The sequence below is a fragment of the Sciurus carolinensis genome, chromosome 5 (genome assembly GCF_902686445.1).
Source record: "Sciurus carolinensis chromosome 5, mSciCar1.2, whole genome shotgun sequence".
NCBI classification, from domain to species: domain Eukaryota; kingdom Metazoa; phylum Chordata; class Mammalia; order Rodentia; family Sciuridae; genus Sciurus; species Sciurus carolinensis.
Window position 1 is genome coordinate 102,371,276 of NC_062217.1, and position 26,028 is coordinate 102,397,303.

At 37.3% G+C, this 26,028-nt stretch overlaps 1 protein-coding gene across 1 annotated transcript in view; it reads left to right on the forward strand.

The window, feature by feature from the left end:
* Positions 1-1,632: 1,632 nt before the first annotated feature.
* The window catches only part of LOC124984859 (WASH complex subunit 2A-like), a 66,954-nt gene continuing 42,558 nt past the window's right edge, over positions 1,633-26,028 (forward strand). Inside the window, exons 1-15 of the mRNA XM_047552946.1 lie at positions 1,633-1,779; positions 1,880-2,002; positions 2,704-2,868; positions 11,302-11,364; positions 14,205-14,378; positions 15,942-16,035; positions 16,731-16,792; positions 18,365-18,412; positions 20,573-20,680; positions 21,221-21,302; positions 21,969-22,028; positions 22,702-22,820; positions 23,288-23,345; positions 24,445-24,504; positions 25,001-25,171. Coding sequence (XP_047408902.1) covers positions 1,777-1,779; positions 1,880-2,002; positions 2,704-2,868; positions 11,302-11,364; positions 14,205-14,378; positions 15,942-16,035; positions 16,731-16,792; positions 18,365-18,412; positions 20,573-20,680; positions 21,221-21,302; positions 21,969-22,028; positions 22,702-22,820; positions 23,288-23,345; positions 24,445-24,504; positions 25,001-25,171 — 1,390 coding nt within the window. The 5' untranslated portion in view covers positions 1,633-1,776. The remainder of the gene's footprint in view (positions 1,780-1,879; positions 2,003-2,703; positions 2,869-11,301; positions 11,365-14,204; positions 14,379-15,941; positions 16,036-16,730; positions 16,793-18,364; positions 18,413-20,572; positions 20,681-21,220; positions 21,303-21,968; positions 22,029-22,701; positions 22,821-23,287; positions 23,346-24,444; positions 24,505-25,000; positions 25,172-26,028) is intronic.

Consider the following 26,028-nt stretch of genomic DNA (forward strand, 5'->3'; position numbering starts at 1 on the left):
CCAGAAGTAGCTGGCATATAATCTTAATCCTTGGTTCCATGAGCCAGTATTAATTTGGTGCCTGGAACAGCCTCTGGGCAGACCCCACGTTTTCTTCCCTGTTGTACCTTTGCCCAGAATATTTAAAGGAAGTCATGGGGTTGGAGTAGGGGTAGTTTCCTGCTAGGTCTGGCCTTCTACTGGGTCTGGCTTTCTCAAAGCCAGCAGTTCCAGAGAACATAGCTTGTGTTTCCACCCCTCAGCACTTTTCTTCCCAGACCAAGCAGGGAAGATGAATCCAAATAACTCCACCCACACTTAGTATCACCTGCATAATTTGTGGTGCCTAGGGCAAAATGGAAGTGTGTGTGGGGTCCTTTGTTCAAATAATTTTAAGAATCCAAGGCAACAACAGCAGAGTATTAAACCAAGTGAAGCCATTATAAACATGCAGATTCAAATAAAATACTTTAGGAGAAATATTGTACAAGTCTATAGAAAATAACCAAAGTCACTTAAATTGCATTTGGGAGCTGGGGTTCTAACTTGGTGGTGGAGCGCTTGCCTAGCATGCGTGACACACTGGGTTTGATTCTCAGCACCACATATAAATAAAATAAAGGTCCACTGACAACTAAAATAATTTTTAAAAAACAATTGCATTTGAGATCATCTTGGAAGTCCTCAACAAGGTGACCACTGAGGTTACTATAAAGTCCAAGCATTGGGCTATATGGGGAAATGCTAAGATTGAGGATGAATGCTTACCAAATGCCAGGCACAGCACTAGTTGTTTTTCAAACATCATCCCACCCCTGCACAATATGTAGCTTCAATGATCTGAGGAGAAAAACTCAAAGAAGTTAAATAACTTAACCTTGGGCACACACAAACGAAAAGAAATTAAGTTTCTGGTTTGTTTGCTTTGTGGTGCTTTTGTTGTTTTCTATTCTAGGGATCAAACCCTAGGCCTTTTGCACATGCTAGGCAAATGCTCTGCCCTTGAACTACATACCCAGCTCCAGGAATTGGAATTTATTTTAAAAAGTAAGTTAGTCTGGCACAACAATGACTCAGCAGAGGAAACTTCAAAACAGAAGAATAGTTGGATCAATGAGTGCTAGTAGGGAGCCTGGGGAGTCAAGGACTGTTTACAAGTGGATTTTTTCCTATCATAAATGTGGCCTTGACTCTTAAGGCAATGCCAAGAGTAAAAAGATTCTAAGCAGACGCCAAAAAAATGAGCTGAAAACGAGAATGTCATCGGCAGCATGATGATGCCCACGTAGACCAGTAAGTCTTTATTTACTGACCGCAAGGATGCCAGACCCATCACAGTGGATTTGCCGCAAGTAAACAAGCGCAGCTCCATTGGAAAATCTTCTTCGCCTACATTATTCAGCATTTAAAATCCCCAGGGTGGTTGCTCCACAAGCTTCCTTGGGACCCCTCCTCTCCAAACACTCCAAGCTGGGAGCAGGTATGATGGTGGTGCCCTGATCTTGCGCCGCCACTAGAGGCCGTTGACCTCTTTAGCGCCCCCTGGCGTCCGCCCAGCCCTCAGCATCTCCGCCTTTGTCTAGTGGAGCCCGCCTATTTTTCCTTGGAGACCCTGCCCAACTTCCTTCCGGTTGCGCCGCACATCCGCTCACGTGTGGGTACTGTCACGTGACATACCGTCACGTGATTTCCACCCCCCTTCAGGGTCGCGCTGCTGGGGTTCGGCCTCCGGAACTCTGAGGTTCTCTGCGGGTGCAAGCTTTGCAGCTGTGCAGCTCGCGGAGTCGTGCGACCGGGATGGTGAGGGCGGCGGTCAGGGGAGGGCGGCGGTCAGGGTAGGGCTGCGGTGGGGTGGCCTCCACCGCCAGGCTCATTCTCTTTTCTTTCCTTCCCGCTGCAGATGAACCGGGCAACCCCAGACCAGGAGCGGGCTCCAACCTCCAAGCCTGTGTGGGAGCGGCCCTGGTCGGTGGAGGAGATCCGCAGGAACAGCCAGAGCTGGTCGCTAGCGGCCGATGCGGGAGTGAGAGGCGGGCCCCGGGGACGCGAGGGGAAGGCGGGACTCCCGGGGTGAAGCACGGCCTGCGAGCAGGGGGACGAGAGCCTGGATTCCTCTGCACCCAGGCTGTCCCGCTGCCTGCTTTCTGCAGGAATACGTACCCACTCCTTGCCCTTGAAAACGCAGCCGTGGCAATCTCCGGGTCCCAAGGAGAGGGGCGGACCAGCGGGCCTCAACTCACCGAGTAGTCGGACTAAAGCCCTTATGAGGATTTCTGTTCCTTGTTTGGGCTTCCTAGTGATGCCGACGGATTGCGTTATTCAGGATCTAGCCTAAGTGGGGCGAGAGACAAGCCACTATATGACTATCCTTGAGTGAGACTCTTAAGTCTTGGGACCCAGAAAGATCAGTTGTAATTCCAGAGTCCCACATGAATAGGCGTTTTGGATGTTTTGTTATCTTGTGCTTCATCAGTGATCTCTGCAGAATGACAACCAAACAGGACTCTAAAATTCCTCCAGAAATGGGATAACAAATATCTATTGACTCACTCCTTCAAAGAGGTTTCTTAATTTTCAATGCTTCTTGGTCTTAACTACTGTCAAAAGCATCATTCCTTTACATTTCAACATACAAAAGAGAAAGGATATGGGTTATTTTTTGTTTTGTCACACAGAGTAGATACATATAATATTGATACTACTATATGTTTATTTTAAAAATAGCTACTACAGTTTCTACAGGAATTCTCGCAACAGACTATCTCTCGGACCCATGAAATCAAGAAACAAGTGGACGGACTAATTCGGGAGACTAAAGCCACTGATTGTCGCCTGCATAATGTCTTCAATGACTTCCTTATGTTGTCCAATACCCAGTTTATTGAGAATGTGAGTATTTTACGTAGTACTTATAGATAATACCTTTATGGGGAGCAAGAACTATTGTAATTTTGGATACCCTCCCAAATTTTGGTGGACTGTGCTTATGGGTATTTGAAGTTTTTCTCTAGGGTTATTGCCTGCTGTTTTTTTAATTGAAGTTTTTTTTTTTTTTTTTTTACATCTTCAAAAGAAATCTAATGATAGGATGCCTAATATTCTAGTTTTTCTATCCCTTTTTAGTTTTGAGAGCAGTTAACAGTTATCCTAAGTTGTGATATTCAAGGTGTATTATGGCACATTCTGTAAGAATAGTCATATGTCTGGTCTAACCCTTTGGGCATCTGCTGTGGCTTCAGTTGTTGGTTGGGTACATTATGTTCTGATAAATTATATTAAAGGTATGTATATGTCTACTTGTAATATCCTCAGTTAAAGTTTTTTTATGATTGTTGAATGCGATACAGAATCATCTACAAACAGGTTACTGAGCTTCAATTAAACCACATGTGATTTTTGTCTATATATTGTTTCTACCAGATGTTCAGAACACAGGTAAATTAGAAATTTTATCTTAGTAAATAGTGTAATTCTAGAATAGAAGAGAAGATGTAGGTGTCCACGAAGCCAAGCGAGCAAAGGGGAGACTGTTAAGAAGTAAGGATAGAGAAGAAGCTTAGTTATCTGTCAGAGACTGTTAATTTGTGAAAAGAGGAATGTAAAATAGGCTATCTCCTGTAATCATTAAATGCGAAGTAATATAAAAGATTTTCAGAATTGCAAGATTATAAAAAGCCCACAATTTAGAATTAAAAGAATACCAGTAATGCCACACAAGCAACTTGTGCAGCATGTTTATGCATATTTCAGAAACTCAGGTTGAAATACTACTTCTAACCTTTTGGGGAGAACTATATATATGAGTAAAGAACTTCATAAAGGTGTTAGAGATCTCTTTGCTAGTTATTTTCCTTAAAGGCAAACTCATGAATTTGAAATATAACAGTATTCAAGTAAAACAAATACATTAAGTATTCCTTGTCTTGAATGCTTAGAATCACATGTGTTTCAGGTTTCAGAGTTTTCCAGATTGGGTTATTTACATAGATTATGGGGTCAGCATCCCTAATCTGAAATACTCAAAAATCCGGAAATTTTTGAGGGTCTTTGCAGTGCTCAAAAAGTTTTGGGTTAGAGGTGCTTAGCCTCTAGTTATTTTCTACACTGAATGTCCTTTCTTGGTCCTGAGCAGTTCTCTCACTGAAAGAGTCAGCTTGATGGGCCAAAGATGTGTCTCAGTGGTGGAACACTTAAACATGCCTGAGGCCCTGGACACAAAAACTTAGTAATAGTTTTAGAGTAAAACTAGAAATAGTAGTAAGAATCAGCCTAGAGGTTTCTAGTCTGTACTTTCCTGGTGAATACAGCCCAGTCACTTTTTCATCCCACTGAATTTGTTGTCCTTCTAGTTATTCTCATTACTTTGTTTACCTTTTCCTGGATCAAGTACTCAGCACTTCTTGCAGTCAATGTTACAGCTCTAGACTGACCAAGGAATAAATTTAGAAGGTTTTCTTTTATACCCAACATTCCTATACCAGCGTGGTCCTGGATTGGGTACCAGATGAGTCCTTTTGTGAGGAGAAGGGGTGGAGAGTGTCAAAAATTTATTTTCTGAGTCATAGTCTTTAGGTGTCCTTTTTTCTCCAACTTTTCTTTTCTGTTGGAGTTTTCTTTGATTCAGAGTTTTCCATGGTACAGGTTTTGTGGATTTTGTTTTGGTTCCAGGTCATTCTTTCTGTCTACTTTTGTGGATTCTATTTTCCATCCATATATCCATCCCCTTAATGTTAAGTCTTGTGCCTCTTCCACTTCCATTCTGCTGTCAGAATTCCTCTTTGGTATCACTACCAAGTGTTAATGCTTCCTAGCACCCCTATAATGCCTAAGAACATATTAGAGGTTCTTTCCATTTGTGACAGGCAGCTGATAATGTTGAGGAAACAGCTTCTGCTAAAGAAAACTCTGAAAAAAATCTATTTTCTGATAATACCTGTGGCAGTGATGTGGCTTCTATTGTGTTTTTTTTCCCAACCCTGATGGTGGTACTTATATATTGCTATTCAGGCTAGAATGATGGGTTCGTGGTAGTTCATTGGAAAAAAATTCTTGCGTCAGGTTTCTGAGTTTTATTAATTAACCTCAGAAGCAGAAATGCTTTTCCACACTACAGTAGAATCAGTGAAGCATTCTGGATTTTCTGGGGCGAGAACCATCAAGACTTTCTAGGGCAAGAGAAATTAGCACCTTTAGTAAAGGCTCAAGAGGGGATCCTGAAGGAGAAAGTAATGCTAATTAACACTACTGGCCAGTGTTTTAGTGTCTAATCAAAAGGTGACCCAATTCTTTTTTTCTTTTCTTTTTTTTTTTTTTTTTTTAGAAACTGGTGTTTATTTTCTGTAACCTCATTTCTACTTTGCTTAAGTGTCTGCAGAAGAATAGCTCCAATTTTTAGTTTCATTAATCTGTCAGTTTAGGAGTTTCAACCATATAATTGCCTATAATGACTTCAGTTTTTTAGAAGATGTCTTAAAGGAGGCTTTTTTAAGTTCGTTGTTTTAAAATCTTTAGATTTGAATTTAAAAAAAAAAATCTTTAGATTTGTAAAATCAAAATTTTCTGTTCCAAAATGAAACCTAAATTAATTTTTCAGGTCATCTTCCTGTTCATTTATAAATGCTGTTTTTTGGGTCATTTTCCCCCCTCCTTTTCTCCCTTTCTCTAGAGGAAATAGATGCAACTATTGCAAACTCAGCAATTAGGGCAGTGCAAGTCTCAGAGCCTTATCGTCCCAAACTTCCCTACAGGCTGCCTTCTGAACCTGCCTTATTTTACATGATGATACCTTGCTTTTGGCACTGCAACCTCTTCATTCCTTGAAGGTATCCAGTGCCCTGCTGCCATCAGGCCTTGGCTTACATTGATCTGTGTGCCTCTGTCTGTTGATTGACATCTGTCTTCCAGGTCTCAGCTCAGTTATTACTTCCTCATTGACTCTCTGTTCTAGGCATATCCCCTGGATAAAAGCTCTACAAGCATCACAGACTTCTTGTAATCCTAATTTTTTTGATGGTATCTGATTAGCTGAACTCCTGTGCTAAATGTTGTATTAGTAGGGCTCATCACATACCTGATACATACAGACTTCATGAATATTTGAATGAATGAATAAACAAATGAAAGAACTGAGATCTGTGTATAATCTGTTTTCATCAGTTTTTTCGATATCGTGACCAAAAGACCTGACAAGAACAATTAGAGAAGGAAAGTTTATTTTGGGGCTTAGGTTTTCAGAAATCTTACCCCATAAATGACTGTCTCTGTTACTCTGGGTTCAAGGTGAGGCAGGACATCATGGCAGAAGATACCGATGGAGGAAAGTAGGTCAGGACTTGGCCACCAATAAGCAGCGAGAGACATCCTCTCACATCAGGGATAAAATATACACCCCAAAGACATGCCCCATTGACTTACTTCTTCTAGCCACACCCTACATGCCTTCATTTACCACACAGTTAAACCCTATGTGGGGATTAATGCATTGATTAGGTTAAAACTCTTACAACCCCAACCATCATTTATCTCATACTTTTCTTACATTGTCTCACACATGAGCTTTTGGGGGGCACCTAATATCTAAAGCATACATCTGTTAAAAAATCCCTAGGCTTTTTCAGTTTTCCATGGTTCTCCACCTTCACCTTTTATTTTCTCTTCCCAGTTGAGGAATATCTCCTACAAGGGAAAATACCAAAGATACCTAACAGTTCTGAGTATAGCTCTGATTGTAAAATGATCACAAAGCACATGAAGCTGTGAGTTCAGCTGGGAAGGGTGAAGAAAGTTGGCTTCAATTAGTTGCTGTATTAAGTACTTAAAATGCATAGACCTGCTTGCATGCAAAAGATCCCCTGAGTTATAGGTCTTTGCTGATTGGTTTCTTATGTCTTGTAAGGTAGTTTTAGTGACAGGGGAAAAAGAGGGTATTTGTGCTGTTCTTGGTATTTATATTCTGAAGTAACCTTGGTAACTCCTCTGTTTAAATTAAAGTCTCAATTTTAAGATTTAGTATTTCTGTTTCTGTCTTTGAAAATTGCCAATTTCTGATTTTTATGAAGCAATTAGGGTTTGAAAAAAATTAGAACTTTGAATGTGTCTCACTGGTAAAGTGCTGGCCTAGCACACAAGCACCATAAGGAAAAAGAGAGGAAAGGGACCATAGGGTGAGAGGAGAGAGGGAGTAGGGAAGGGCTGGGGAGTGATATTGGCCACATTATGTTGTTATATTGTGTGCATGTACAAATATGTGACAACCAGTCCCAGCATTATGCACCAGTAAAAATGTGGAAAGAAAGAACAGGAAAACAGATGGGAAAAAATAAAAATAAAGTCAGAAAGATTAAAAAAAATTAAGGGTAAGAAAGTTTTGATCACAGAGTAGCAGTGAAAAAAAATCAGTGTATAAACTGAATTTGTATTTTTTTCTACTCCTTCTTAATAGTTTAGAATCCAGAATTATTTAAGCAATTGTGGAAAATTTATAATCTGAAATGATAGCTGAAAAATTTTTACATTACCTCAATGACTCAGGAGACTGAAGACAGGAGGATCGGGAGTTCAAAGCCAACCTCAGCAACTTAGCGAGGCCCTAAACAACTTATGAGACCCTCTCTAAATAAAGTTTTAAAAGGGCTGGGGAATGTGGCTCAGTGGTTAAGCATCCCTCAGTTAAATTCCTGCTACCAAAAAAAAAAAAATTAATTTAATTATGATCTCTGAAATCTTATGTATCTTTGTAAAAATAAGAAAAAGTTTTAAATTAGAATGTTGTGGTTCCTCTATAGTGACGTTATAGCAGATTGGACTTGTTAATAAAAATAGATGTTCTGGACTGGGGAGATAACTCAGCTGGTAGAGTGCTGGTCCTGAGTTCGATCCCCAGTACTGCAAAAAAAAAAAAAAAAAAAATTCTTTTTTACTATTAGGAAAAAGAAAGATATAGGGAAGAAAAGTAAGGAAAAGAAAAATTATCTGAAATGTCGTCATATGGAAGGGAACCTGTCAATATTTTATCATATATATTCTGAATCCATTTTCATTCAGACATTAGGCTTACAGAAATTAAATCTACAAAAAAAGATTAGCTACAATTCCACCAACCCAGATTAACTAATCCTTGAGCAATTAGGTATATTTTTTTCTAGGTTTTTTTTTTTTTTTTTTTTTTTTTTTTGTGGTACTGGAGATTAAACTCAGGAGTGCTTAACCACTTGAGCCACATTCCCAGCCCTTCTTATTTTTTATTTTAAGGCAGTGTCTTGCTAAGTTGCTCAGGACCTTACTAAATTGCTGAGACTGACTGACCCTCCTGCCTCAGACTCCCAAACAGCTGGGATTACAGTCCTGTACCACCAATCTCAGCCTTTCTAGTCTTTTGTTTGTTTTAACTTTAACTTTTTCTAGATGACTGCGTATGTATTTGCAGCCTGCATTTTCCTTAATGTTAACTTATAAACATTTTAACACATCTTTTTTTTTTTTTTTTTTTTTTTTTTTTGCGGTGCTGGGGATTTGAACCCAGGGCCTTGTGCTTATGAGGCAAGCATTCAACCAACTGAGCTATATCCCCAGTCCTTTAATACATCTTTGAGACTTTTATGAATTTAATTTATATTTCTATTCCATGTATGACTATCATAATTTAACAATCATTCAATATCAGGTTTTAATGAAATATTTAATATATATAGAAAAACAGATAACCACAAATGTTAAGAACACACAGCACCTAGCACTGATTAGCAGATCTTAATATTTTGCCATTTTGCTTCAAAGATACCAATCCACCCCTGTTTGCCCCTTAATGCTAAACATTTTGGGTGAGGACTTTTTTTGTCCCAGCCTTTTTATTTTTTATAACTGGAGAAATTATCCTGAGTGGGTATGTGTGAGTACATATATATATAGTATTAGGAATTCTTTTTTTTCTTCTGTATAAATAACCTTTATTGTGTAGTTGTTATTCTCCTGTTGATTTATGAATATGAGAGAGTGTGTGTACATGTGTTTATGTGACTGTAAAATCAGGCTTTCACATAATTGTGGTCCTTTCTGGTTTTCTCTGCTGTATGCCAGTATCATTATGTCAAGTACCACAGATTTCTAATACCTCATGATACAGTGAGTCCCCACAACTTTATTCGTAATTGTCACATTTCTTTTATTTTCAACTTTTTACTTTGCTGTACAAATTAAAGGTTTATATTGCTATTTCATTCCATAGAAAAATACTATAAACATTTGATCCAAAGGGCATAGTAATTCTGGTGTTTGTGACTTTCCACTGTAAATTGTGATGCCATGAGCATCTTGTTGTTTGCATTCAGGATTATTTTTCTTTAAACTAAATTTTTTTTTTTTTTTTTTTTTTTTTTTTTTTGCGTACTGGGGATCGAACTCAGGGCCTTGTGCTTGTGAGGCAGGCACTCTACCAGCTGAGCTATCTCCCCAGCCCTAAACTAAATTTTAAGAAGTAGAATTCTTGAGTCAGAGTATACATTTAAAAGCAATGTCATTTTGATCAAATTAGAAGATTATTTTTTAAAAGATGGACAGTATTCACTGCTACCAGAGGTTTGGAAAATAGATGGGAACACTGGTGGTGACAGTGACTTGTGACACGTTCATGCATAGTAATTTAGAAATGCTGTTAAGATTAGAAAAGTTTTGTCTTTTGATTTGACAGTGCTACTTTTTAAATCTTTTTTTTAGATGTTGACAGACCTTTATTTTATTCTTTTATTTATATGTGGTGCTGAGACCTGAACCCGATGCCTCATACATGCTAGGCAGGTGCTTTACCCCTGAACCACAAGCTCAGCCCCTTGACAATGCTATTTTGAGAAGCCTATAGAAATAAAATAACTATTGCCTAAAAAAATATATATCTCTGTGTGTGTGTATGCTGAGAGCAACTTTGTTTACAGTAGCAAACTTGGGAAATATTAATTAAACTTTTGGCTAATTGAAAGGTTTGAATCAAATTTGTATGTATTGACCTAGGAAGAAGTTTATGAGAATGTTAAGTGAAAGATGGGGCAAAGAAATGTATAGTATGAGTGTGTTTTTATTTAAAAACAGGAAGAGTAGGAGAACTCTGAATGTGTGCATAAGTCTGTGTTAAAAGGCCTTAGGAAACAGGAGCATGTGCTCAAAGTGTAAGTTGGTTATTCCAAGGATTAGGTTGGGGTAGGAAGGGAATTATTTTTAACTGCATACCTTTTACATGTATTTTTATACAGGTTGAGCATCCTTAATCTAAAAGTCTGAAATTGAATTTTAAAGTTTCAGATTTTGGAGCATTTTTGATTTCAGATCTTCAGATTAAGGGTAGATACTCAGTGGTAAAATGTATGCAAATATTCCAAAATCTGAAAAACTCAAATTTGAGACACTTCAGGCTCCAAGGTTTTGGAGAAGGGGTATTCAACCTGTATTGACTTAGAATTTTAAACATGGAGCTGTAATTCACAGGCCATAAGATTCACCCTTCTTAAATGTGTTTAGTTCATTTAGTTCAGAGGGTTTTAGTTTATTCATTAAGTTTTATAACTGTGGCCAACTAATTCCAGAACATTTTCATCATCTCATTTTTATTGACTTTTTTTCACCTCTCAAGTGTCCCAAATTTGAGATTTTCAGATTTTGGAATATTTGCATAAATTTTACCAGTTGAGTTTCTATCCCTAAGCATGTTGTACTTTGGTGGTTAAAAGAAAAGTTGAATAAAAAAAGGAAATCACAATGAGTTGCCAGAGTAATTCAACTGTCTTGGAAAAGAGATTCTTGCCTGACCATGCAGTAAAGGTCAGTTATGTGCCCACCCTTCTGGCAAGTTATTGGTTGATTTTGTCTTTCTGCTCTCATATATGTGGGGTAATAAAAATTTATTGGTCATTTTAAACAGCAGGATGAAGATAAATTTTAACTTTACTATGTCCATTGCTTTACATGTTACAGGTCTTATTACCTAGTTGATAAGTTATTCCAGTTGTCATTCTCAGTACCTTATTACTGCCCACCAGCATTGTGTGTCTGGTGAAACAAAAGGGTACAAAAACTTACATAGTTTCTTCCTGTTTTTACTACTCTGGTCAACTATGAGCTTGAACTTACTTTGTGTTTCCTTGTCATTTTTTTTTTAAATTGTGTAAATTGATGACTGTTCTTTGCTATTTGTCTATGACCCATTGGTATTGGCTATAGCCATTTGTTGATAACCATTTCCTTCCCCATCTTTTTCTTTTACTGTATGTTGAATTCTTACATTTTATTTCAAATGATGTTTTGACCTTTTAAAACTGAATTTGTTTTCATATTTAGCGTGTGTACGATGAAGAAGTGGAGGAGCCAGTACTCAAGATTGAGGCAGAAAAAACAGAACAGGTACTTTTAAACATCACTTTTTGGTTAAGTTTCTGGCTTAGATTCGAAGATTGGTAGAGATTTGTTAAGGTATCTGGTATGGGGATGGATATTGGGGGAAGTGGGAGAGATTACTCCTGACAGGTAGCCCAGTTGAACTTTTTTATTTGTTTCTAAAACTTAGCACATTAAGTAATAGGTAGATTGAATTCCTGAACTCTTGTATAAAAATAGAGCAGAGATCAGCAAACGTTTTCTGTAAATGTACCAGGTAGCAAATACTGGAGGTTTTGTAAGCCACTTACTTGTCACTCTCTTCTTGTCCTTCTCCTCTTCTCCTCATCCCCTCTTCCTCCTTCTCCTCATCCTCTTCTCTTTCCTCCTCTTACTCTAACCCTTTAAAAATGTAGAATTCAGGTACTGGGGTTGTGGCTCAGTGGTAGAGCACTTGCCTAGCATGTGTGAGGCACTGGGTTGGATTCTCAGCACCATATATAAATATATGAATAAAATAAAGATCTGTTGACATCTAAAAAATATTTTTAAAAAAATGTAGAATTCATGTTTACCTTTGCAAAAATAGACCATGGTTGGGAGTTTGCAATTTTTTTTTTTTTTTTTTTTGTGGTTCTGGGTGTCAAACCCAGGGCCTCAGGCAAGTGCTACACCAATGAACTATATCCACAGTCCAAGTTTGCCACCTCTGAAGTAGAATATTGACACAGATGAGTTATTTGAAGACCGAGTTTCCCTATCTTCTCATGATTGCTTTGATATTTATTACTATCAGATTAAAATGGTAATGAGATAAATATTGGTTTAGTCTGCCCACAGTTGAGTGCTTCTTGACTGCTACAGGAGGCGTTAGTATAGAGAATATGAATTACACAGTGAAAAGTTACTGACTGTGTAGTGATACTGCAGGTGGCTGTTAACTTAGGATAGATACTTTCTCTCAAGAGGTTACAGTACTGGTTGTGACCACAGGACCTAGAGTATCTAAGTTGTGTGACTGCTCAGTGTTTTGGAAGTTCAGAAGAGGAAGCACAGGTGGGTAGAGATAACAAGGATGAAACTTGAGCTGGACAAAGAAAGAAGTGCCATATTTTGAGGTGGTGGCTGGGGCCTTTTTAGCAAGAGAATGCCATGAGCTGAAGTTCAGAGTTGGTGATGTATCTGGTATTTCAGGCCACAATTATGTGAAAACCTGATTTTACCTTCACATAAACACACATACATACATACATGAATGGACATTTATACATATAAATTACCTGGGAGTGAAGCAAGAGGTAGGAAAAGGGGCAAGAGCTGGTTGCTGGAACGCTTCAAAAAAACAGACCAAAATGTCAAGGAACAGTAAGTAGTTCCTGCCTTATTTTCTGTGGCAGGAACCATGGTCTCATATATAGCCATCATTGGCACTAAGAGGTTGTAGGCTGTACTGATTTCCTAGTACTCTGGCAGAGTTGTTTCCTCTTACCTCCCACTCAGGAAGGCACAGTGAAGTGTGGGAACATTTATTATGGGAGTAGCTTTCAGTGAGCTCTAGCTTACTCAGAAAGTGTAAATCACTTGAAAAGATTAGTGCTCTGTCAGTGACTATTATAACAGATGAAGCTGTTAAAAATAAAAGAGGATATTAAAAACTAGCTACAGTTCTGACTATTCCCAGGATTTTTAGAAAAATAAAGATATCTTATTTCTAAGGGTACTCAAGGACTTGCTAAACCATTTAAGTGCAATAGTATTTGGTTACACCAAATCAGCATTAAATGTGAACGTGATGGGTATTTAGTGAACTATTTTCTAAAAGCCACAGAGGAAGAGGTGTAGCTCAGTGGTAGAGCACTAGCTTAGCATGTATGAAGCTCTGGATTCAATCCCCAGCACTGCAAATATAAATAAGTGAAAGCCACCATGTGTTTCACGAATATGTTTTCACAGACTCAGTACAGTGTTAGCTGTTGAACTCAGAACCAAACCTACCAGATTAGAAAAAGATGAAACTAAATATTTATTAGAAAGACTTCCATACTTAGGTAAAAGACTAAAAATACTCATAGGGTTTTCTCCTTTGGCCTTCAGAACAGCACTGGATGGTTTGGTTCTTTCTAGAGTTAATATTTTGAGAAGGGGAAATGACACTAAATATTTTTTCAGTATTTCTCACAACTGATGACACACATGCTTGTGTACAGGGGACTGTCAGTGAGAGCTGCTCTTGTAAGAAGTAGAAACCTATGGAAAAGTTTCAGCAGGTTGGTGGGTATGAACAGACTCATTTTGAGAGGAGCATTGTTCTGTGTGATACACACTAGAGATGAAACTGACTTTTCCTTGGTGTGAAATAAATTTATAAACCAATGGTAATTACTCATTTTTTTTTTTTTAAATTTCTTAGCCGTAATTGGAAACTGACATCTTAGTTTGCAGTATTTCCTTCTGAATTTTAGCTCCTAAAATTGACTAAGGGACCATTAACTAAGAGATACACTCATGGTGAATCTGAAAATCTAGGCCCTTTTTTCCTCTAACAGTAGCTTCCTGTCCTTCCTGACATAACATTCATTGTTAGGGTACTTTCACACAACTTATTAACTGAACCATCACCCAATATTTGAACTTGTTTTGTAGATGAAAAGCCTGGAACTCTGGGCATGTCCAGAAAGTTGCAAACTTAAGGGTTAAAACTTGCACTATTCCAAAGTCTGTATCAAAACATTGACTTCTGTTAACACTTAAATTAAGTTTTTTTTGCACATGAAACTGACTAGGCTTTAGAAAAGAACATTTATAGTGTTTTCTTGCAGTGATATAAATACATTAGGGATCCACACTGAATGGTATTTTTTTTGTAGGAGAAGACCAGGGAACAGAAAGAAGTAGATCTGATTCCTAAAGTACAGGAGGCTGTGAACTACGGTTTACAAGTATTGGACAGTGCATTTGAGCAACTTGATATAAAAGCAGGCAACTCAGACTCTGAAGAAGATGATGCTAATGAGCGGGTGGAACTGATCCTTGAACCTAAGGTAAAGACATTCGATTCAAGTACTTATTGTTATACCACAGTTACTGATATGTTTTGGGTCTTTACTTGGGCACAGGATTAGTAAGACATAGACTCTGTAGAAAGTGAGAGTGTTTCTTAGCAGTCCTGCATTGAACTCATCAGAAAGACTTAGTTTAAACAAGCATTGATCACTTCAGAGGTACAAGGCTGCATGCCAGGGTGGGGGTACAAAGATGTAAGGTGTGGCTCTTCCTCCAGGGTCCTCATTACATTCTGGTGGGAGAGGGGAGGTATGTACCTGAGTAAACATTGTAAGCACTCTGAGAGGAAATTGACTTCTTTCTAGTTGGGATATTAAGGTAAGATGAGATTTGAGTTTGGGTTTCTTTCTTTTTTTTTTTTTTTAACTCCAGAAGTTTTATTTATTTTTTAGTTGACAAAATTTTGTATGTTTATCTTGTACAACATGTTGTTTTGAAATATGTATACATTGTGAAATGATTTAATTCAGCTAATGAATTTATGCATACCTCACATAGTAACCTTTTGTGCTAAGAACACCTAAAATATACACTCAGTGATTTTCAAACACAATATATTGTTATTAACTGTAGTTAACCATGTTGTACCTTGGATCTCTGGATATCATTCCTCTGGGTCTTACTGAAATTTTGTACCTTTGGATCAACATCTCCCCAATCCACTCTTCCTCTAATCTTTAGGGCAGAAATGAGGTTTGAATTGGGGTTAGGATTGGGAGGCTCATTAGAAGTAGAGATTCTGTAGCTTGTGCTATGGATGACTGAAGATGGGTTCAGAGCATTTGGATTGTTTCCTGGTTTGGACTCTTACAAGTAAAACCAGTGTGATCTTTACTGAACAGAGAGAGCCTTCTCTCTTAACCTCTAGTTTATTGCCTTATTCTTTCCCTTGAATTGTTAAAGGAGGTAATGTGGCAACTGGAGTCACCCAATAATAAAACAAAATAGGTTACAATATTGATTTTGAGAGTCTTTGTGGCACTAAGTGCCTTATAAATTAAAATATAACATACATTTACAATATTCAAAAAATTTTTTGACTCACCAGTACTGCTTTATACTGCTTTTATACATTAAACATACATTTTGAGATTCATAAGAAATAGCCCTAAATGTGGAAAGAAGCATACTGAGGAAATAAAGAAACGCAAAGATGAGATTTGAGTTGGGGTTCACATTTACAAATGCACACTTTTTTTGACTGACTAGAGGAGGAAGACTCTGGGGTAGGACTCATCAAAGCTCACCAGAAGCTTCTCTCCTTGGTACTCCTTTTAAACATTTTATTATGAGATTGTATCCTTTTCCTTGTTTGGTTACTGATGGTAAACTTTTTTGTAGGGTTTTGCCAATTTTGTTAATGAGGTACTTGGGAAAGATTCAACTTTATTTGCCATCTTTACCTAGCATTTTGCATTTTTAAAATCAATGATTGTTTTTTCTTTTTTTCCAGATCCTTCTGTGTTTCTTATTTTCCACTTTTATTGGGTTAGTCAGATGGAACAGGATGTTTAATGGCTATTCCCTTTTATTTCTTGTAGGATCTATACATTGATCGTCCTTTACCCTATCTCATTGGGTCAAAGCTGTTCATGGAGCAGGAAGATGTAGGACTTGGAGAGCTTTCTAGTGAAGGTACTTTTCTTCACCAAGTAGTCTTATTACTTTTTACATTTGTATCTTAACTTTTCATTTCAAAATAATTTGAGAGTTTACATTAACATTTTAAGAATAGTGCAGTGAATTCACATATACCTTTACCCAGGTTTGTCAGTTAACATTTCACCACGTATATATATATATCCGGATTTTTCCCCTGAACCTCTTTGAGACATTACTCCTGAATATTTCTGTTTTCTGAGTACAAGGTCATTCTTTTATATAGCCCCAGTATAATGACCAAAACCAGGAAATCTTATTGAACATACTATTATCTGTTCTTCAGTCATAGTTAGATTTTGCCATTTGTCTCATTAATATTTTTACCATCTCTTTCTCTTTTTTTTCTGGTCCAGGACTCAATCCAGGATCCCCCACAGCATTTAGTTATCAAATCTCTTTTAGTCTGATATAACTTCTTAGCCTTTCTTTGCTTTTCATGACCTCATGACCTTGACATCTTTGAAGAGTATGGGCCAGTTTATGAATAATTTTTTCTTCTTGTGAAAAGATGCTTTGAGACTATATACATTTTCTATTCTTCATGTAATAAAATTAGTTTTAATTATAGTAAGTTGGGTATAGATGGCTTTTATGCTGTTGATTGTGATTGTGGACTAAAGACATTTTCTTACAAATATTGGTTCTAATGCTTATCCTCTTCTCAACAGAAGGTTCTGTAGGCAGTGATCGTGGCAGTATTGTAGACAGTGAAGAAGAGAAAGAGGAAGAGGTAAGGAATGTTTGCTGTGTTTGGGTCATGGTAAGTAGGAAACTTAGGATGTGCTCAGCCAGCTAAGTACAGAACATATTTGTGAATGGGTGATCTGTTTTTGTGTGTTGTTTTGTTCTTCTTGAAACCGGTTTGGCTATTTTGCCCACATTGGCCTCAAACCTCTGTGCTCAAGTAATTTTCTGCCTCAACCTCCTGAGTAACTGGGACTATAGGTGTGTACCACCATGACCAGCCATACTTGGAAGTTTTATCCTTGGTGTTAGATTTGCTTTTTGTCTTGTATGTAGAAACAACATTGGTTAAATTTCTTTTCACCCTTACTTTTCCTCCCACCTTGCCAAATCCCTTTTCCTCCCATTTATTTTGAAGAGGCAGTTTAAATATTTTGGTGGAATCTCTGCTTATGATAAAGTCTTTGTATTTTCTGTGTATAATTCTAGTGGAAAAAAACTATATTAGCATGTTTTAACTCTAAAACTTTCTAGAGGAGAGGATGCTTTAAAGCATTACATTTTAGCTGTCACCTCTAGCACTTTTTAAAAATTTATTTATTTTGATTCATTGTACACAAATGGGGTACAACTGTTGTTTTTCTGGTTGTACATGAAGTAGAGTTGCACCATTTGTGTAATCATACATGTATATAGAGTAATGATGTTTGTCTCATTGTTATTTTTTCCATCCCCCCACCCTCTCCCACCCCTCTTTTTCCTCTATACAATCCATCCTTCCTCCATTCTTACCTCCCTCCTACCCCCCCATTATGTATCATCATCTGCTTATCAGAGAGATCATTTAGTGTTTGGTTTTTTGGGATTGACTTATCTAGCATTTTTATATCTATAGTACATAATCTGACTTCTTGATATAGGACCTAGAGTCTTGAGTTGTTCTTACATGTAGTATTCATTACTGCAAAGAGCAGAGATACTTTGAAGGATAGTCCTTGAGCATCATATTTCCAAAAGAAGACCATTTTGTGTGCACATTCCTTGTCTGTCAATCATCCTGCCTTCTGTAGTCTCCCTCCCAGCCCTCCTTCCTTCAGCCTTCCAAACAAAAAACCTAGCAGTAAGACATAAGTTTTTCTTTAAGCAGCCTTGCTAGAACAGACATTCACTGAATCCTTTTTTACCTGTTGACACAGCTCTTTACCAAATTGTTGATGTTCCCTTCTTGATCCTGATGTACTAGTTATTCTATGTAGAGGGAGTATAGAAATTGGAGTCCAAAATGTAAAATAATACACCAACCTTTGAAAATTTAGTTAATTAAAATATAGCTCTTACTCTGAATCCAAAGGTTAGAATGGAGAGTACAGATGCCAAGAACAAATGTTTAGAGGTATTTCACTGGACCACAAAAATTACATTAACTGATGAAGTCTTTTATAATAATTGCCAACTATCCACCTTATTTGCATCTTAAAGTGACCAGTAGTCAGTACAAGAGACTGTGTCACAGCTTTTCCTCTACTAAACAGAAACTTCTTTCCCGTCTTTGACCTGAAATCATTTCTGTGCTTCTAAGTAAAACCTTTGTTAACCACAAAGCTGTTTTCCCCTATAGGAGTCAGATGACGATTTTGCCAATCATAGTGACAATGATCAAAACCAGGTAAGGCTTGTATATTGAAGTGACTTTATTTCTAATTTTTTTTTCATAATTTTTTGTGGTGCATTATTATTATACACAATGGTGGGTTCATTGTTACGTATTTATATATCCACATGATATTTACTTCTGCATTTTAATTTAAGAATTGCATATATACTAAAATTACTTTTGACTCATTTATGACAGAGCGAAGGGTTTTTTGTGTTTTACAACTAATTTTACTTTGTGTTTATGCTAACTACTCCCTTTATATATTTTTTCCAGTTTTACTTTATGATTTCATCTTCCTTAAAAAAAAAAAAAATTGTGAAAAAGATCCTCTGAAAAGAATACCCCATTATCCAAGCTGAACCTTGAGTCCTCTTCTCATTTTAAAATTTGAGACATTAATGATCCCAAGATTAACATCATCTTTCCTACTGTCTTAGCACAGTATCTTAATTTTTGTGAATCTATCAAAGGAAATGTTCTTTTTATTGCATGCATATTTTTTAAAAAAATTTTTAGTTGTCAATGAACCCCCATTTTATTTATTTACATGTGGTGCTGAGAATTGAACCCAGTGCCTCACACACACACTAGGCAAGCGCTCTACTGCTGATCTACAACCCCAACCCTGTAACATGCATATTTTATTCTTTGCTCTTTTATGTTAATGCGTTTTTGTTGTCATTTTGAATAGTCTTTGCAATTTGTTTTGTAAACTCTGTGTGTGTGTGTGTGTGTGTGTGTGTGTGTGTGTGTTTTTCCAGTAGTGGGGATTTGACCCAGCACTTTACACATGCCAGGCAAGCATTCTACTAACTACTAAGCTTTATCTCCAGCCTCTTCTATATTTAAAAAAATTTTTTTTTTTCAGTTGTTGACGGACCTTTATTTTATTTATTATGCGGTGCTGAGGATTGCACACAGTGCCTCACACAGTGCTAAGCTTGCACTTTTCCATTGAGCCACAACTCCAGCCCCTCTTCTGTGTTTCTAAATATGCTGATATATGATGGTGTGGTAGTCTCTAGATACATAAGGAAAATCTTATGAAGCATTTTGTACTTTTTGATTGATACTTCTATTTTCCAGGTTGTGGTTGTATTCAGAATTGTGATTGGTCTGTATAGTTTTAATAGGCAATCTAATGTCAGAAGATATTTTTTCTATGAAATTTGCTCTTAAGATTTATAAATACAGTTTTTCAAACAGTATAATAGTGATTAAAAACATTGACTACCCATCTATTTTATTGAGATGGACTGGTTTTGTGTTCCATAGCTAACCTCATGTCGATAATAAAGTCCTTTTGGCATAGTGCTGGTAGTTTTCTTAATGATTTAAACAGGAAAAGAAAAAAAAAAACTTTTTTTTTTTTTTTTAAAGGCTATACGAATTAGACATTCCAGTAGTAACTTTAGAAAAATTAAAAATTAGAATTCAACAAATAAGGTTGTATTTACGCTCACCATCCTTGTCTTCAGAGGCAACTGGTATCATGATCTGGCAGTGTATCTTTCTAAGACTTTCCCATTGTTTTTACAATGAAATGTATCTTGTAAATACCTTTGAATTCTTAGAAATGACACAGTGTAGTGGGGCAGGGTACGATGCTAGATTTGTCATTCTGTACTTTTTTACTCAGTCTTTGGATGGCTCTCCAGTTTATATCTTTATACTATTACCTAGTATTTTTACTAAAATAAGACTTTGTTTCATTTATATTTCTCTCATGTTGAACATCTTGACTATTTCATATTTTAGGCATATGTTCTTGCTATTACATTCTTAGTGAAAGAGTAAGTTCTAGCTGGCACATACCTATAATCCCAGCTTCTCAGCAGGCAGGAGGATAGCAAGTTCAAGGCATGCCTGAGTAACTTAGACCCTGTTTTTAAATAAAACAGAATGCTGGGGATGTATCTCAGTGGTAAAGTGTCCCTGGGTACAATGCCCAGTACTACCAAAAAAAAAAGTAAGTTCTTTATTTGTATTCTAAGTGAATCTTATGTATTATTTGTTCTGCCACATATACATTCTGCTTCATTGCTTGCTTACATTACCATTAGAATCAGTATCAATATATTTCTAGGAAATGCAAAATTAAGTGATGGTATTTCTTTTTGAACTTGATGACTTGTGTCTAATAGTTAAAATCTGGTGTTTTATACTCAGCACACTGCACAAATGAGTGATGAAGAGGAGGAGGAGGATGGTGACCTTTTTGCTGATTCTGAAAAGGAAGAGGAAGATACTGAAGATATTGAAGAAAATACTAGATCAGTAAGAAAGACGGTAGCTCCTTGTCACTTGGCAAGATTTTAGAAATGGTGCACACGACTCAGTCCTTGTCACTTATGTTTGTAGTTACCTTTTGTGTTATATTAGTAATTTCATTTACACTTCAGTGAAAACAGTGGTGAACCTCACTTGCCATACAATTGTCATTTTCTTCTTCCAGTGTTATGATTTTATAGCTCAGATCATTCAGAATATATTCAGTTCCATACTTTTAAGACTTAAAGCTCTTCCCTCTCCTGCCAAGCACCCTATGATAGTTTTCTTGTCTAGATTTTCAGGTACTAAAGTATACTAGTGGAAATAGGAAATAAGGAAATACAGAGCATATATCTTCCTTTGAAGAAACATTATTATGAGTCATATTCTTTGGGTGATCTCCAGTTTGTGCATATGTTTAAATTCATCTAGTTAAACTTTTTTCTTTGATTCAGTTTCTTTGCTTGTGTTGATATGTGTAATTTTGTTAGGTGACCAAAAGTTAGCTATTATAAAAGTGATTCCTTTGTTCTTTTCTGTCCATAGAAAAGGCCTACGTCATTTGCTGAAGAGCTGGCAGCTCGGATCAAAGGGGATGCCTCAAACCGACTAGAAGAGGAGCAAACAGGTGAGCCTCAGAGGATGGATAGTGGGGATGGTAGGTGGTGTTTGGGAGCCTCTGTTGACTTCACTGAGGGTGGAGTTCCCTTTCTAATTATATTGTAGTTCTTTATCTGTTCTTGATTCATAGACTTCTTTTGATAATGAAACACTTTGTGAACCCCACAAGAAAAATGAACATGTGCACTTGTATATAAAATTTTACATGAAATTCTGTGGAATTCAAGGGTATCCAGAGAACTATGAGCACCAGATTGAGTTCCTGACTAAATATTTACTCCTATATATCAAATCAATAAGAAAATACACTATATAGTATATTTTAGTTATTTAAAAGGATAGATATCAGAATAATTTCTTCACAAAGTACATTCCTGGTATGGAAGTGACCCTGGCATGTAAGCAGCAACCTTTTGCCATACAAAGATGACTCTCTTGAGGGTCTCTGTATGTAAGCCATAGGGTTAAGTGCTCCATTGGAGCTAAGATATGAAGTTGAATGTCTGTCTTTAGCCTGAGTCATGAGGATGACAGACGTGTAGATAATCAGTGAGAGAGAGTGTGTGTGTATATCATATAGTATATGTATGTAGAGAGAGAAAAAAATATACATACAGACACTAAGGATGGACTATGTACTATTAAAATGAAAATATTCAAATCTTATCTACAGGAGAAGCAAAACCCCGGAAGACATTAAAAGAGAAGAAGGAAAGGAGAACACCTTCGGATGGTAGGCCTTTCTCCTCCATTTGATTATTTAAGGAGTCTTTTGACTCAGTAATGTTGATATTATTTATAAAGTGTTGCTTTAGATGCTGACAAGTGAGCTCTTTCTCCATTTTCTTTTTGAAAACATCAAAGATCATGTTTTGGGGTCCTGGGGCAAGGGGTAGGTGTGGAGCAAAAATGCCTGTAAACATTTGAATTACTAGATTTTATAGTGGCCATTACCTGTTTGCTAGCATTTTCAGTAAAGACTATAGCAGGCCCTTTTTATTTTATACTATTGTCCATTATAAGTATTCCTCTAGTTGCTCTGTTCATGTGTTGATCTCTTTCTTCAGGCTGCCTTTCCCCTTGATTCTTTGGGAAATAGGTCTTAAATGTGGCAATTGAGCTGTGTTCTTACTTCAAAATAAATATGTCTAGGAGAATTGCCTGAAGAATTTACTGTGTCTGCTCTGGACATATATCAACTTGAGAATGAGAGCCCAGAGATCCTTTTGAGGGACTCAATGAACTGTTAATGTGTTTTTGTATGAAATCCCTAAGTCTGCCTCTAGATACTCCTTGTTAGATACAGTTAAATTCCATGTCAATGTTGTGAATGTTGTAGAGGCAGCCCCAGGAATTTGGGTTCCAAATGCATCTTTAACTCTCTGCCAAACCTTTCTGCTTGCTAGATGAAGATGATAACTTATTTGCACCCCCCAAGTTGACTGATGAAGACTTCTCACCATTTGGCTCTAGAGGCGGACTGTTCAGTGGAGGACAAGGACTTTTTGATGATGAGGATGAGGAGGTGAGTCAGTGGTACTCAGTAATGCTCCCTGTAGCTGTTTGTCATGGGTCCACAAGGAAGAAATACACTGTTCTTTTAATAGGAGAAAAATAGCTTTTCATTTGGAAGTTGCTTCTATTTTCATATTTTGGAACATGTTGAATTCAGTTATAGAATGAGAAATACTATGTCCTGCTGTCCTTCGGTAGGTGAGGAGAGGATGTGAGAGTGAGTATTAATAGTGAAGGATTTGCTTGGTTAGGTAGGTGATTTTTCTTACCTTATTTGATCTTTATATTTAATTCCTAAGGAGGCCCAAATTACTTAAGGCTCTGTTTTGCCATAGTCTTCACTTGGTGACTGATTTTCTGGCAGAACAATAAATGCATAGCTTTGAATTATAGGGTACTTTTCCTTAGAAATCTTCAAATGCAGCTACATTTACCTTTACATTTTTAAATTCTTTGTGACATACCTACTACAACCAGAGTGACCTCTTCAGGGAAGCCCCCCGGGATCAGCAAGCTCAAGCCCCTATTAATGAAGGTAAGCTGGGCTTAGGACCTACTCTGCATTTTCCTTGTGGGGTTTCACAGCTGTTTCTTTCTGTTAGGAGATGAGATACACAGAGTTGTTTCTTTGTTGAGTTGAAAGCTATTGTTTTTTTTCTTGACCCAGTTAAAAACAGTTTGGTTTCACTCATTCATGTCTTGGAAAAAAACACTACATCTGTAAACCTACAATGCGGTTTTGCCTCTTTTTTGGGAGAGAATTTACAAAAAGGAAAAGTACTCCATGGTAGTGTTGATGACATCTTTAATGAAATGAAGTTAAGTTCAAAGAAACATTTTTAATATTCTGCATATAAGTTGGCCATCAATGATTCCCTAGCTCATGTGCATCAGAATCTTCTGTGAAGGGTGGGGTTTTTTATGTACTGGAGATTAAACCCAGGGCCTCAACATGGTAGGCAGGTGCTCTACCACTGAGCTAATATCCTCAACCCATCTTTCAAGTTTTTGAAAAGTCCATAATTTTTTTTTTCTAAACCTGCAGTTTTATTCCATTAGATTTGAAGTAGTTCTTGGGAATTAGTTATTTTTAAGCAGTGTGTGGTCTTGATCTTCCAGGCGTCATTGTTGGGGTCCTGCTCATAATTGTTGGGCATCAGCTTACTGTCCTTTAGTTTCTGTGTGCTAGCTTTTGGCTCCTGGTTACTGACTTATTTTCTTCTTTGCTGTTATTGTCTTCACATTTTTCATTTGATGTCTCACGTTTTGTACTATTCCTTTTTACTTGTTTTTCTCCTCAGACTAGAATAGGTAGAGTTATAATTATTTTGAGGGACCCTAGTTGCTCTGTCCTTGCTTCCGCCAGCTGTCTCCACTGCTGCTGTTTGAGTGTAGTCACGTGACCTTCCCTGGAAATTACAGCTGGACTGTATTAATCCCAAGGGAAAACTCTTGGCATTGTTGGAGAAGAAAAATACTCTGGAATTTTTAAATGGCTTATTTAGGAAAAATTAGTCTTAAGAAGTTTCTTATTAACTCTGTGTCATGTTGCACATAAGTCAGGGAAGGTGAGTTTAACAGTTAGGAAAGTTATTTTCTTTGTGAAGTGATTGACCCTTTCTTTCTCCTTCTAGAGTCTTCATCCTCCAAACCTGGAAAGAAAATCCCAGCAGGAGCTGTGTCTGTATTTTTAGGTAACCTGGTGTTTGTTTTTTAAATAAGTTCGTAAATATTGTTTTGCCATTGTTTTAAGATGTGGTTTTTCTAAGGTATGGCTGGAGAATTGGAGGTACCTGGAAGCTTCAGAGGGTATTGAACAGTGTATAGAAAGAGATTGTTTTCTGACGTTAGCTTATATCCTCTTAGAATCAGTCATCTGGGGGGATGAGGGTGTAGCTTGGTAGTTGAGTTCTTGCATAGCATGCACATGATCCCGAGCACCACACTAATAAAACAAAACAAAAAACAAAACAAAACAAACAAAATCTGTGGCCTTGGACTTTCTATGTGTATTTGCTCAGGTCATTTTGCATTGTGTAATGATCTTAAGCAGTAAGAAATAAAGGTTATTTGGCTTTGTTTGTGTTTTGTGTATGAACTGAAGCTAATACTTCTTAGTAGATATGACTGTTTTTTTCAGGAGGCCCACCCTGGCTCTCAGTTGTGGCTGTCTTGTCTCTCCATTCACAGGGGACACTGATGTATTTGGGGCCACCTCTGCTCCATCACTGAAGGAGCCCCAGAAGCCTGAGCAGCCCATTCCAGGGAAGAGCTCATTCCTCCCAGCTCCTGCTGGCCTCTTCGATGATGATGAGGAGGAGGACTTTTTTGCAGCATCCTGTAGCAAACCTTCCAAGACAGGTGCCTGTTTCAGTCTCTGATTTTGTTGACCTAAAAAGGACAGAGCTTCCTAGTTCAATATCTTTCTTCAGCTTCAGAATCTCTTCTCAAGCATTCTTGTGATTATCTCATCTATACTTAAAAAAAGTTTTGAAAACTTGGAGGTCTCTTTAATGGATTGGTCTTTTCTGCTCCAGAAACTAATTTCTGTCCTCCTTATTCAGACTTGAAGTCTTTTCCCCTATAATTTCTGCTAAAAAATGATAATTCTGATCTTTGGAATTACTAAGTTTTAATTGTATGTTCTTCCAGCAACCTTTAGTGAATTATGAGCAGAGTATTGTATGCTAGTCATCTAGTCCCAGTTTCTTTTCTCTGCCTAAAACTCAGGTATCAAAGAATAATAGGACTTTAGTTCTTTGTCTACTGTGGTACTCCCTTTCTTCTCCCAGATTTAAATCAGTGTATTCATGAAGTCTTTCCTCTTAAGTCATTTGTTCTTTAATGTACAGATTAATATCCCAGGGGCTTTTGTCAAAATGAAGATTTTGAATGAATGTGTCTTAAGGTGGCGCCTGAGAGAATCTACATTTCCAGCAAGTTCCCTGGTGGGCAGAGTTCACTACTCTGCAGGTCTCACACTTGGAGGAGCAGGAATCATTGGGTGCTTTTTCAGAAAAGAAAGATAGATGGCTAAGATGTACATACTTTTTAGCAGTTTGAAAAAAGAAAGGGTGGTATAAGGAATAGATGAGATCAGAATCTAGAATCTATAGAAGCAGACCATCTGGACTAACTCTCCTTTTCCAGTATTAGGTGTAGAAGTAGGGATGGAAGCAGAAACATGAGAGGGGGAATGATAGTGTAGCTCTTTTAGA